The sequence below is a fragment of the Camellia sinensis genome, chromosome 14, assembly GCF_055761805.1.
Source record: "Camellia sinensis isolate YWXY chromosome 14, ASM5576180v1, whole genome shotgun sequence".
NCBI classification, from domain to species: Eukaryota; Viridiplantae; Streptophyta; class Magnoliopsida; order Ericales; family Theaceae; genus Camellia; species Camellia sinensis.
Genome location: NC_138974.1, coordinates 45,342,375 through 45,356,725, shown reverse-complemented (window position 1 = coordinate 45,356,725; position 14,351 = coordinate 45,342,375). Strand labels below are relative to the sequence as shown.

At 32.7% G+C, this 14,351-nt stretch overlaps 2 protein-coding genes across 2 annotated transcripts; both read left to right on the top strand.

The window, feature by feature from the left end:
• Positions 1-3,182: 3,182 nt before the first annotated feature.
• On the top strand, positions 3,183-8,653 carry LOC114273745 (sm-like protein LSM5). Its single transcript, XM_028215558.2, has 4 exons — positions 3,183-3,330; positions 3,459-3,582; positions 8,052-8,124; positions 8,265-8,653. Exons 1-4 carry the CDS (start codon positions 3,297-3,299, stop codon positions 8,295-8,297), a joined length of 264 nt encoding a protein of 87 aa, XP_028071359.1. The 5' UTR covers positions 3,183-3,296; the 3' UTR covers positions 8,298-8,653.
• Positions 8,654-12,146: 3,493 nt separating this feature from the next.
• On the top strand, positions 12,147-14,303 carry LOC114273747 (mRNA splicing factor, thioredoxin-like U5 snRNP). The gene is made up of 4 exons (XM_028215560.2): positions 12,147-12,406; positions 13,088-13,245; positions 13,428-13,494; positions 13,996-14,303. The coding sequence occupies exons 1-4, from the start codon at positions 12,269-12,271 to the stop codon at positions 14,092-14,094; spliced, it is 462 nt and encodes a 153-aa protein (XP_028071361.1). The 5' UTR covers positions 12,147-12,268; the 3' UTR covers positions 14,095-14,303.
• Positions 14,304-14,351: the final 48 nt, after the last annotated feature.

Sequence of the window (14,351 nt, the reverse complement as noted above, 5' to 3'; positions counted from 1 at the left end):
TGGTAACGTTTATATTTTTGGTTTTTATTTACAAAATTTTTTTATTAATTAGTTTTTATTTATTTTTTAAAAAATATAAATTATAAAGGCGTTTGGTTTGAACAAAATATTTATTGTCTAAATTTAACAAACATAACAAAAAAATATGTTTATTCAGGTCTAAAATATTTATATTTATTTTTTATTATTTTATGACAATGGGATCATACACATTATAATTGAAAAAAAATTAATTATAAAATTAATTGAAAAAAAATTATTGCAATAAAAATTGTTTCAAAAAAATTTATTTGGAAAAAAAGTAATTGAAAAAAAAAATTAATAGAAAAAAAATTTAATTGAAAAAAAATTATATAAAAAAAATTAATTGAATTTTTTTTTATTAATTCATTTTTTGAATTGAATTTTAAAAAGAGTTTAGTTATGAATGTTGATCAAAAATTTCAATCAAGTTTTGGGTTTTGTGTTTGATTATGAATTATAACTTTTTTAATTAAGTTTTGAAAACTCTTTTCAAAACTTATAACTAAACAAATTTTCTTATTTCACATATCACATCAAACTTTCAAAACTCATTTCCACACTCAATTCAACAGTCTCTTAAAAAACTATAACCAAACAAATTTTCTACACTCAAATCATAATTTCAAGACTCACAAACTCAAAATGTAACTCTATTCTCAAATTATATTTAAAAAAATCTACCAAATGCTACCTAAAATTTTAACTTCATAAATGAGGCCCTCACATATTAAAGTGTAGTATTTGTGTTTGAGTTCTATATAATTTATTAATATATGCTCAAATTTTATCATTTTTTTATTATTATTATTATTTTTGTTAACATTCGTATATCAAACGTAATTTTTTTTTTTCTTTCTATATCTATCTTAATCCATAAACATTTTCACTCTTTACATATCATCATACCAGGATCACAAGTGCCGCCATTCATTATTCCTTTTGTCATTCTATCTTTTATACATATATGAAGCCTTACATCACTTTCATATTTTATTTCACACCCCAACTCTGCATTCTCGCTCTCTCTTTCATGTACATTTGAAGTGATACCCTTCACCTTTTATTCCAGGCTTGCTTTAAGCTCTCTCTCTCTCTCTGTCTGTGCTATATACCATGAAAGAAGGTACGATGGATGAAAGAAGAGGGGCTTTGAAAAGCGACGAAACAGATAAGAGAGAAGCTATAAGCGTTGGTGATAGAATGAGAGGTACGAGTACATATGGGCAAGAATGAACCTAGATTTTTATTTATTATTTTAATTTAATGCTTAATAATAGTATTTGCGTAGTACTACATATACTAATTAGTATACTAACTGGTGTAATGATATTATTATTAATCTCACCTATTATACAAATTACAAATATAACATTATTCTAATATTTGTGATTGAAAGTAACTAATAAAACAAACATAATGCACCAATTAAGTAAAATTGGGTACATATAATTTACTTATCAATGTTATATCCATATGCTCATTTGTTTATTAAGAGGTGATTTTATGATTTATTTTTTTAATAATTTTTAAATTTTTTACAAAAAAAAATATATAAAAAATAAAGAGAACAAATTGACTTTTTCTCTCTCTCTTCCCCTCTCTTCTCTTTCTCTCTCTCTTAAGGGGTTATTTAGGATGACCTAAATAAGTATACTTTTTATTTTTTTACGAAAAGATGTATAGAAAAATAAAGAAGTGATGTGATAAAAAAAAAGATAAAAAGATAGATTATTTTTAAATTACCAAACTTGATCTAAATTTCGGACTGTTCGGCCGCCGGGGGGATTTTGGGGAAAAAATCATTTCCCTTTTTTTAACTGAATTAGTCCACAAGCGTAAATTAAAAAATAGGGGGATTTGGTGATAGCCTCCTCACTATCTAATTTGTCTTTCAAAAGGACAAGAATTATATAAGTACTTTTAAAACCCCCTAATATTTTAAAACTTATTTCTTTTACTATATTACCCTCATATCTATCAGCTCTCCTATTAAGCCATCTTCACTATATATTTCAAAGTAAAATTTTACTCTGTATGAAAGTAAAATTTTACTCTGAATAAGAGTAAAATATTACACTCTGAAACTAAAAGTAAAATTTTACTCTGTATGAAAGTAAAATTTTACTCTGTATAAAAGTAAAATTTTACTCTGAATAAGAGTAAAATGTTACACTCTGAAACTAAAAGTAAAATTTTACTCTGTATGAAAGTAAAATTTTACTCTGAAAAAATAGTAAAATGTTAGACTCTACACAAAAGTAAAATTTTACTCTGTATAAAAATAAAATTTTACTCTGATTTTGTCAAATGAAAAAAACAGAGCAATAGAATCAGAGTAAAATCAAATGAAATTAGATCCAAAAAAAAAAAAAAAAATTCTCATCCACATCCTTCCCAACCTCTTATTCAACTTCTTTCAATCTCGAAGCTTCAGCCTTCGCATTCAACATTGCCAGCATCTCATCAACAACCTCATCATGTTTCTTCTCCGCTTCCAATTGAGCCATCTCCACCGCACTCAGAATCTCCTTCATCTCCTCCAAAACCCTAGCTTTCGAATCTCCAACGACATCCTCATTTAATTTCAACATACTCAAAGCCTCATCGATCTTGGCTAGAAGAGTGATGATGATGACGTTGCTGATTATGAAGATGAAGAGAGGACTTTCTGCTGAAGCTTGGAAGACGCGACTATGGCGGCAGCTTGTCGACGACCTTCTGCTAAAGCTTGAAAGATGCAACTATGGTAATTATGATACAGTTAATGACAAAGCTGATTATATATGCAGAAGCTGAGGGTGTAATAGTCATATAAAATATTTAAATAATAAATTTTGTCATATATGTAAGACTTTATAATTATGAGGAGATTTAGAAAGTATAATTTTTTTCTTAGTTCTTTTAACAATGAAAGGAAGATAAAGGGGGTTTATAGCTAAATTTTCCTAAAAAATAAGGCATGGTTTGGCAAGTGGGTTTGGATAGGTTTGGGACTATTTTAGCTACAAAAAATAAAATAAGTTATTTTAGCCATAACAAACAAAACATCACGTCCAACCCATAATCATTACATTATTCTCTCACAAAAAAATCAAAAAAACTAAAAAATCAAAAAATCTTTCCCAAACCAAATTTTTTAACTCAAGTTAAAATAACTAAAAAATTCAAAAAACCAACCCATCTCCCAAAAAAGCCTAATAATAATAATAATAATAATAAAAAACTCCAAAGTCCCCACTCTCGACCGACCTTCAAAGCTTGAAGAGACTCCCATGGCTAACAATCCTTCGCAGCTCCTTCCTTCAGGTTCACACTCTCTCTCTCTCTCTCTCTCTCTCTCTCATGTATGTGTTTGTGTATATATCTATCTCTATATATATAGATGTAACTTAAAAAGGGCAAAATAAACAGAAGATTGTTGATATGCGTTGCAGAGCTGATCGATCGATGTATAGGGTCGAAAATATGGGTGATAATGAAAGGTGACAAAGAACTTGTTGGTACTCTCAAGGGTTTCGACGTCTACGTCAACATGGTTCTCGAAGACGTTACTGAATAGTCTGTACCTCTTTCTCTACCTGTTCAATTTTTCCATTCACAATTGAGACCAATATATATGATTTATTCTTTATTTTGTTGAACATAGAGTAAAACACTGGATTGATAGCAAGACTTTTAGGTTCCCTCAACATTGGCTTTAATTTATTGAATTTGATGTTTGAATTGATCAATGTGTTTGATTTGGACAAAGCTTGAAAAGTTTAGCCCTAGCTCGGGATTAGTCTATTAGCAGCAAAGTTATGTTTAGGAGAAGGAAAAAAAATAGAGAATTTATCATGCTTCTCATTAATTTGGCCTTTTTCATTACATATACATGTATATATTGAATACAATAGGCTGAAATTAGGGAAAGTTGGCTTCATAATTGGAAAATTTAAAGAAGTTAGCTCGGCTAACAATTATGATTTTATTTTTGATCTTTTTGTAAGTACTCCAAAAGCGCAATAGATTTAGAATATTCAAAATGAACTTGAATTGAATGTATTTTCCCAACTTGCTAAACATGGGGGATAGTAAAGTTTAAGGTTGCGAAGACCATGTTGTGTACCAAAGTAGGTTACTAAACAAACCCTTGTTCCAATTATTTAGGGTCGGGCTACATGGATCTATTTGCTTCAATCAATTTCATTCAAAATCAAAGAGAAATACATTTAAGGTAATCATGACATTTCTTATTGCCTCAACCATGTTGGTCTTCCTCTATTTATTTTATCTCCTCCATTTGGATCAAAGAATTCCACTTGACTGCTGCATTCACATTCATTCCATCTCAAACAATAATCCCTCGTTTAATATCAAATTGGTATACTTTTAACTTTTTAATTGATTTGTTTATTTATTTATTTTTTCTTGTAAACTTTTCAATCATTTGGCTGCACTAATTTTTTGAAGATGCTTTTTGCTTAACCACCGACATTCAGTATTATAATAACAGGTGTTATAGCAGTCTTATAAAAAAAATTCCTACTTCTAATGCACTCGTCCATTTCATCCATCACACTTTAATTTTATGGGCCACATCATCCTCACCCATCTTTTTGAATAATTGACCTAAAATATACAAAAATGGTCTCTCTTGCCCATCAAATTTTACTTTATTCTCATCTCTGTTTCTAGTTTTATTGAAGTCACACTTTCTATATTATGTTTTAGTCGTACTTAATCCGAATGCTTTATATTTTTAACTATCCATACACAGTTATTACTTAAAGTTTACTTCTCTTACTTCGTCAACTAAAACTATATTGTCAGCAAATAACATACACTTGTCCAGGGATATCCTATTGATTGTTTGGTAAATTCATCCATAATTATTGCAAAAATGTAAGGACTTAGTGCCGATCCTTGTTGTAAAATTATTGTTATTGGACTTGGTGTCGATCTTTCATGAACTTTTTTTTTTCCCCATCCAATATCTCTTTTCCTGTTGGGGGGAGGCAGACGGGCTTTTGTATTTGGCTGAAATGGAGTATCATTAATGTTGCACAATTGGCTCTTTTTTGGATTTACTTTTCATATTTTTTAGGCATAATTTATGTTTGGAATTGACATAGGTCTTTTTCCATTTTTAAAACATGCCAACAAACACATTTTTGGTGTTACTTATATGTTGTACTTGTTGTCATTAAGAAATCTACTCCCTTGTTGATTCTAAATTAATTTAAATCTAGATTTAAAAAAAAAAAATCTGCCTCTGTATAAGTTTTCTCAATAACAAAACTATTGGAATCATTTTCATTGGTTAAGAAATTACGGTTATATCCTTCATGGAGCCAAATTTTATTTTTTCTTGGCGACCAAAACAACTGAAGCTTGAATGTAATAAGTTGAGGTCTAGAAAACTACTGTAGAGTTTCACTGGTGGGTGTAAACATGTTGAAAAGCTAAACGGGAGTGAGCATGGAGGCAGTGGATTGCCTAGGGCTTACTTACCTTTGATTGGGAAATTGTTTCAGCGCTTGGGTATTGGTGTTGCTTTTTTAGTTTTTTTAATCATATTTGTAATCTCTATCCTTTCCAAACCCTCACAGTGATGGGACCTCGTGCAGTGGGCTGTCTTATTTATATTTGTAATCTCTACGGTTTGTAGTGGATTGATTTTACTGATCAGATATATACATAGTAGATTGATCTATCTCACCCATGCCTGTAGACAAGTTTGTGTCGAACCAAGTAATTCTTTGTGTTTTTTTTTCTCTGTGGTCTGCGTGTGTGACTGTGGTTTGCTTCCGTGTGTGTTTGTGTTGGAAATCCCAACAAGTGGTACTAAAGCTTCCGCTGGCATAACAAAAACACACTCCAAATTGCTGTAATATAGGAAAAAATTCTACCATCTATGTCTTGGGATAAAACTTCGTCAAATATTGGCTTTTTTAATTTTCACAGGAAAGCATCAGAATTATGTTTTAATATGAATGAGATAATCCAAATCGAATAAGGCTTTAGGACCCGATGATATAGCTATTGAAGCGTGAAAATGTTTGGGTAAGAAGAGGTTGTTTGGTTGATTAGGTTATTTAGTAAGATTTTATTGATTAGAAAAATGTCCAAGAAGTGGAGGAAGAGTATTTTAGTGTCAATATATAAGAATAAAGAAGATGTCCAGAATTGCAACAACTATAGAGGAATCAAGTTAATGTGTTATACAATGAAAGTGTGGGAGAGAGTGATGGAACGTCGACTGCGAAATATAACAAAGGTGTGAGAGAATCAGTTTGGGTTTATGCTTGGTAGGTCAACAATGGAAGTGAATCTATCTTTTGAGTTGAGTAATAGAAAAGTATAGAGAAAAAAAAAAGACATTCTTGTAGTTTTTATCGATCTTAAAAAAGCATACGATCGAGTGTCTCGGGATATAATCTTGTAGGTGTTAGAGAAGAAATGAGTGACAAAAGGTTACATTGATGTGATTAGGGATATGTATAAAGGTGTGGTGACCACTATTAGATCACCTGCTGGAGAGACGAGTGAATTTCCAATTACTGTAGGATTATTCCAAGGATCAACCTTAAGTTCTTATCTTTTTGCTTTAGTTATGGATTAATTGACGTGCAATATTCAGGATGATATGCCGTGGTGTATACTTTTTGCAGATGATATCGTGTTAGTGGATGAGACTAGAGAAGGAGTTAACACTAAGCTGAAGATTTGGAAAAACACTTGAATCTAAAGGATTTACAATAAGCAGAACTAAGACAGAGTATATGAAGTGTAATTTAAGTAACAGTCACAATGGAAGTAAAGGAGAAGTGAAGATTGAGAACCAAGAACTACCTAAGAGTAAACATTTACGTTATTTAGGATCAATTATCACAACGACTAGGGAGATTAGAGCGGATGTAGTCCATAGAATTAAGGCGGGGTGGCTTAAGTAGAAGAGTACGTCTGGAATACTGTGCCATAAACAAGTACACATTAGACTAAAAGGGAGGTTCTATAGAACGGCTATTAGACCAACGATGTTGTATGAGACGGAGTGTTAGGCAACTAAGAAACAACATATAGATAAGATAGGTATTGATGAGATGAGGATACTAAAGTAGATGTGTGGCAAGACTAGAAAAGATAGAGTTAGGAATGAATATATTCGAGAATGGGTAGGAGTAGTACCGATAGAAGATAAGTTGAGAGAGAATAGATTGAGATGGTTTGGTTATATACAACGGAGATTAACAGAGGTATTAGTGAAGAGATGCGATATAGTGATGGTAGATGGTAGTGTTTGGGGAAGGGATAAACTTCGGCCTTGTTTGGGATAAATTAAAAAAGTCAAAAAATTAAAAAGTTGTTAAAAAAGTTACAAAATCTATACTATTCAAGGGTAGCCTATGGGGATTTTGCCCTTTAAATTCAACTACCCAAAAAGTCAAAAAGTTAAAAGTCAAAAAGTCAAAAGGATAAAATGATTATTTTAATTTTACTACAATATTTTATTACACATCTTTTCGTAAAAAGTTAAAAAATTATTTCAAACATACATCTTTTTCTTCTCTACTTTTTAAACAAAAAAGTCAAAAAGTACACATATATAGCACATCCCAAACAACTACTTAGATTGACATGGACTAGTGTAGTAAATAGAGATATGAATTTTCTTAATTTGACTAACGAAATAGCTTTAGATAGAGTCGAGTGAAAAAGAATATTTGATGGGACTTAAGACTTGACCTGATTTGGTTTGGTATCAATATGACAAACGCTGCTGCCTTGATTTGTATGCTTGTACAGACCTGAATACCATCGCACATTTTCCACTAGCTCTCTTAGAGCGTGTGTGTGTGTGTGTGTGTGTGTGTGTGTGTGTGTGTGTGTGTGTGTGTGTGTGTCACAAATTCTCTGTCGCATGTGCAGTGTAGTTGCTACTACATATTGTGTTCATTTTGTTCCAGTGGGATCTGTTAATGTTGAAAGGCTTTCTGTAATTATCCTTTTCCTGTTTCCTTTGCACATCTATTCCTACATGACAGTGAAATTACCAATGAAGGGCGACGAATAACAAAACTTGACCAGATATTGCTTAATGGAAACAACATTGCTATTGTAAGTCATCATTGCTTCCTCTTTTTTTTAATATATATATATATAGCTATCCATCATTTTTGTGGCTTGACAATTTGTTTGAGAAGCTGAGTCCTATTGATTTTGTACTCTACAATTCTAACATTTTGTGCATCATGCAGCTTGTCCCTGGTGGTTCTCCTGATCCAGAATGAGTGTGGTGGTGTGCAAGATTGCTTTTGTTAGTACCGTCAAAGTGGCAGATCTAAAGAAGCATGCTGATGAACAAAAAAGTCTGGTGTTTGTGACTTTAGCTGGTGACCTGGTAGTCCAAGGACTAATATTACTATCAGTTGTTATGACTATTTTTTTTATTTTTTTATTTTTTTTGTTGGTTCTTGTATTTGAAAGAGAGTTTATTTACATTGATGACTTAATAACTCTCCAATGACCATATGGAGATTTCTAGGGTGTGAGAAATATGAAACAATTTGAAGAGCATGTAGGTATAGGGCCATCAAGATGCTAACTGTAAATCTGACCCTTGTGCACTAAAGTTTTCCCTTTCTTAGACCATCTCCAACGCTTCAACAAACGTGATATCAAATTCAAAATTTGATGAAAAAGTCGCTTTTTTGAGCTCCAACCGTTTCACCAAATCGATATCAAATCCAGAATTCAGCAAATCTTGTACCAAAATGAGAACAGGCGAAGCATTTTACCAAATCACTGTTCCTAACCGTTGGGAGAGACCAACCGGTCAACCAGCCGGTTGCCCGGCCGGTTGACCAACCGGTTGACCGCCTAAAGGTTCAAACGGTTCAAAAAAAAGGTTCAAACAGTATAAAAAAAAAAAAAAAAAAAATTTGCCTAACCGGTCGACCAGCCGGTTGACCACTAAAAGGTTCAAAAAGTTCAAAAAAAAATCAAAAAAAAAAAAAAAAAATTTCGCTTAACCGGTCGACCGGCCGGTCGACCAACCGGTTGTCCCTGGCACAAATTTGACGAAAATGCACCGTTGGAGCGAGTGGTATCAAATTGGTAAAATGAGTCATTTTTAACTCAAATTTGGTGAAAAATCTGAGTAACCGTTGGAGATGTTTTTAAAAAAGAAAATCAAGTAATTACAACAAATTTATTAGGTTGAGTTGAGTTTAGCTGGTGAACTTTTTTACTTATATATATATATATATATGATAATTCATTCTGAACGTTAAGAACGTAAGAATATGTTTGTTTGACTAAGTAAATTAAATTAGATAAGATTAACATTTTACAGCTATTAATTTTGGAATTATTAATCTCTTTAAATTATGTAACATACATTGTTTGATTAACTCAGAATTTAAGAGGATGAATTGATAAAATTTTATAAATTTTATAATTTAATCAATTTGCCAAAGTCTCTCATTTAACTTTATTAAGAACGTTGTTGTTTTTTTTTTTTTTTTTTTTTTTTTTTTCAAACTAACAAAAAAAAGAAAAAGACGTTTCGTAAGAATATTATAGTATCTGAGTCCTATCCTTAGGATAATCAGTTGTTAACCTAACCCAAATGAGGAATGTATCTATTCTCAACATAGGAGAGAGAGTCACGGTTAAAATACATTACGATAAGTTTCAACCAATTAAAGGAAACGCTAGTTGTGTCCCATAAATCGAGTTGTGCTCACTTGCAACCAATTAAGGGAAACGCTAATTGTGCCCCATGAGTCGAGCTGTGCTCACCTGTGAAAAAAGAAGACACCTTTCTACATTGCCACCATCCCCGGTGCTATGAACGTGTTTGTTTGACAGACTTAATTAGTTAAGATTGGTATTTTAAAATTATAAATTTTAATTTATGGATCACATTCCATTTTATTGAGATAGAATTATTAGGCGAAATCCATAAATCCTTTGCTGTCTTTTTCTTTCATTAAGCCAAACATCCCAACGCTCAACTGCCGATTGGCATGTGGGGTTTTTTTTTTTTTTTTTTTTTTTTTGTTTGACTATTTTAGTTCCGATTAAAAAGTTTATTGAGATTAATTTTTTTGATTTTTATAAAAGAACAAATGAAATGATTATAATTTAAATGTGATATTTTATTTTATTAATTTATTTTATCTTTTTTATAACTAATTTAACCCAAAAAATTAATGCCAAACAAAACCTGAAGTGGTCCTTGATTAACTTCGGGTCAGGATTTAATTAAGTTGTTAAGATTAATTAAGCGGTGATGTTACATGCACTAATTAGTATTAAAATAACACTATATGTATTAATTAGTGTATACACTAGTGTATTAATAGATAATGTGACATAATTTTAGAGGTTTTGGATATTTGTTATTTGTACAATAAATAAGGTCATTAATGATATTATGACACTAGTTAGTACCAGGGGTGTGCGCGGTGCGGTTCGAACAGTTTGAGAGTAAAATTACAAACCGCATAGCGGGTTGGCGGATTAACGGATTGACAATTTGCTATTTGGGCGATTTTTGGCGAATTGACTGATTGAAGAATATTCTAACTAATTATCATACATTTACATAATAAATAATACTAATTTGTATAATATTTTTTAGATATATAACACAATGTAATTTTAAATAATATGTTTCATATATATAACCACTAATTTATAATAAATTTTATATCTTAAATTTCTCTTATGTACGGGGAGGAAATAATTCTCCTCGTATAATCCTGTTGACTAAGTCCACGCTCCTCCGTACGACGTCGCTTTGTCACCTGAAAACACAAACGTGAGCTAGCCGGCGGGTGTGTGCCGGAAACCTCTCCGATGCCTAAGTCAGAAAACTTGACAAATAGACAAAGCTCTAAGTTCTCAGGAAAATTGTATTCAATTACCTCCTCCAATGTGATGTTTGTGAGCTTTTATAAGTTTCCTGTGGCACAATCCTAGTAGGACTTTTATTTCTCCATGCAGAGTCCTCCTAGGATTCATACTCCTAAGGATAATGCTTATCCTTTTACACCCTGCCCCACTGCTTAAACCAAGTGGGATGGTTTTCACTTTGGCCGAACTACTATATGACCGAAATAAGCTTGGCTACGCAGAGCCACAGAGAAGGCCGAACTGTCCTTAGCTCGGTCTTCTCCTCCAACTCCTTATCTCGGCTTTCCCCTATTCAACATGGTGTGTTTAGATCAAACTTCTAAGTAGCAAGTTCTGACCGACCTAACCATAATATGTCACGACCGGACTAAATGCAAGGCCGGACTCACTTCAAACTGCCACCGGACCGGAGTTGCTTTACACATTCTTGAACCGGAGTAACCACACCTCTCATGGGCCGGAATAACTTCACTTCTCCTGGGCCGGAGTATCTATACCTCTACTGGGCCGAAATAACATTACGGCTTCTTACCGATTCCTTCACACTTTGGGCTGCAGGGCCCAACTCACAGCTCGGCCCAATTCTTTCCCAAAAATTACCCTCTCATCTTACATTCATTTTTACATTGATATTTCATTGGAAGTTGAAAAATATATATGTATTAACTATAGCGGAGCGAAGCGATTCGGTTGACAGATTATAAATTTTTAAGTTTAAACCGCGGTTAGCGGTTAGAGCGGTACGGATAGATGCGGATCGGTGCGGTTTTAGCAGATTAGGCGGTATTTTGCACAGTCTTAGTTAGTACACTAGTGTGTACACTAATTGGTGCATATAGGCTCCGTTTGGCAAGAGCTAAACGGGGCTTTTTTGGCTATTTTAGCCACAAAAAATAAAATATCACATCCAACTCATAATCATTACATTCTTCTCTCACAAAAAAGCCAAAAAAACTAAAAAACAAAAAAGTCCTTCCCAAACCAAACTTTTTAGCCCAGGCTAAAATAGTCAAAAAAGTCAAAAAGCCAACCCACTTCCCAAACGGAGGCATAGTGTCACCATTAATATTAACTAGTGTAGCAACATTAGTTATGACATTATTATTATTGACCCTACTCATTAATCACATTACAAATATTAAGAACCTCTTAAATTATAACACATTATCAATTAATAAATTAATTAATATAAATAACATTATTCTTCGTCAAGTTGCACTTAAGTTTGTCGGACACTCCATTCTAAAAAACATAAAAAATTAATTCAATGTTTTAATTTAATCAATTTGCCTGTATAGAGAGCCCCCACCCCCACTGTTCTTTTATCGTGTTGGAAGAGATGGAGATGAGTTACCAATTAAGAACGCTGAGGAAGAAGAGAGAGGTGGACTCCATCATCAGAGACACCATCGACAAGCTTCTCGTCCTTCGCTTCGGTCGATCTTCCGACCCCCTCTGTCTCCAGCTCGATGACATCGTACGTCTAGGGTCTTCCTCTCTCTCTCTCTCTCTCTCTCTCTTCATTGTTCATCTCCTGAATTTCCTTCACCTACAAAATTAAATATATAATCGCAATTCGATTTCTTTATGGAGTCGTTTAATTTTCTTTCTGAGATAAATAATGGCTTATATGTTTGTTGACGGAAGACCTAATTTGAATCTCAAACGCACCCGATAAAAAAGAAACTCAGTTTTGTTTATATCCCGAAATTATCATATAATCATGAAGCGATACAGTTTGATTCAATTTTTTTTTTTTTTTTTTTAAATAAAAAATGTGTAAAATGCATTAAACCTTGCTAAAATGACTTATCATTTGAAATTTAGAAGTAGAAAATTGCTGGCCTAAATCACATTACTTTCTCATATTTTTTTTATCTACTAGGAATAAACAAGTAATATGGTTCCCAATTCCTTGCGTTTAATGGGTAAGAAAACAGTAGGTAAAAAGTGAGTGTGTAGCATTTCTCATAAGCCTGTGTTTGGATCATCAATTTTGATAGAGATTTGGAAAGGGAAACACCCACCTTTTTGGAAATAAAAGTAGTTTCTCATAGTAATTTCAAACTTAAATTTTGGAAAGTTGAAGACGCTCATAATTTTGTACAGTTGCTTATCTTGATTCCTTTGTTATATTTTCCTCCTTGTTTGAGAACAGCTTTCTAAATCAGCAAGGGAGGTGTCCAAGTTTGCAACCATAGCATTGGTAGATATAGATTCAGAGGACATTCAAGTCTATGTCAAGTATTTTGACATCACCTTGATACCATCCACAGTTTTTTTCTTCAATGCTCATCACATGAAGATGGATTCAGGGTACAGTTTCTTCTTATCATCCACTGCTTCTTTTGGGTTACTCTGTTACATCATTTTATTACATTTTTATCTGATAGTGTTCTTTCTGAGCAAGAAAATAGTGTGGCAATACTATCTGTAATTTCCCTTTTTATTTGGAGGGCCTGAAGTTCACATCATTATGCCATTCACTTGTTATTCAGAAGTGCAGATCACACCAAGTGGGTTGGTGCATTTCATGAAAAACAGGACTTCATTGATGTTGTAGAGGTATGCTGCTAGTACTGATTTCTCATACACCATTGTCATGTAGTCATCCTTACTTGTTACGGGTATGCTGTCATCACATGCAAAGATTTGACATGGTATTGATATGTTTTTAAAAGATATCTCTAAATTTATCTGAAATGGCTGTGAAGATGCATCAGATCATTTGAGTGTTTTTCATGAGTGGTTTTTTTATTTTTATTTTTTAGGTACATTCAAGGATAAATTAAAACTACGTCTGAGTGTTGGAATTAGTCTGTTATTGTTGATTGCTCTTTGCCAATGATTGGTTTGTTGGTAGGAATGGCCCTTTAAGTGACTCTTTCACTTTGTTTTGTTTTTGTTTTTGTTTTTGTATAGAAGGTTCTTAGGTGTGTTGGAAGTAGTTCCAATCAGTAATGTTCTCCTCGTATTTGACAAATATGCTTCCGGATTTATGTTATGGTTGCACGAATGTCTAAACCTTGCTTCTTCTTTTTTTTTGTTTTCCCTTCTTCCTCGCAGGCAATATATAGAGGTGCCATGAAAGGCAAGCTGATAGTAAGTTGTCCATTGCCCCCGGAGCAAATACCAAAGTTCCAGTTGCTATATAAAGATGTGTGAGAGCTGAATCTTTGGTCTATAGGGTGAACTGATGAGGTTCTAAAGATAGACATGTATTATATCGAGAGGATATGGTAGTATAAACCCATACCGTTAATTGTACCTTAATGCAATTCTGTATTCTTGGTATCATAATGTAAGAGAAGGGAAGAGGGAATGAATTCCATAGTTTTGAATAAAATTTATGCACCTAATGCATTTCTTTATTAGTGACTTGGCTGGTAAAGTTATTTTCCAGGAAAACATATAAGAATGTC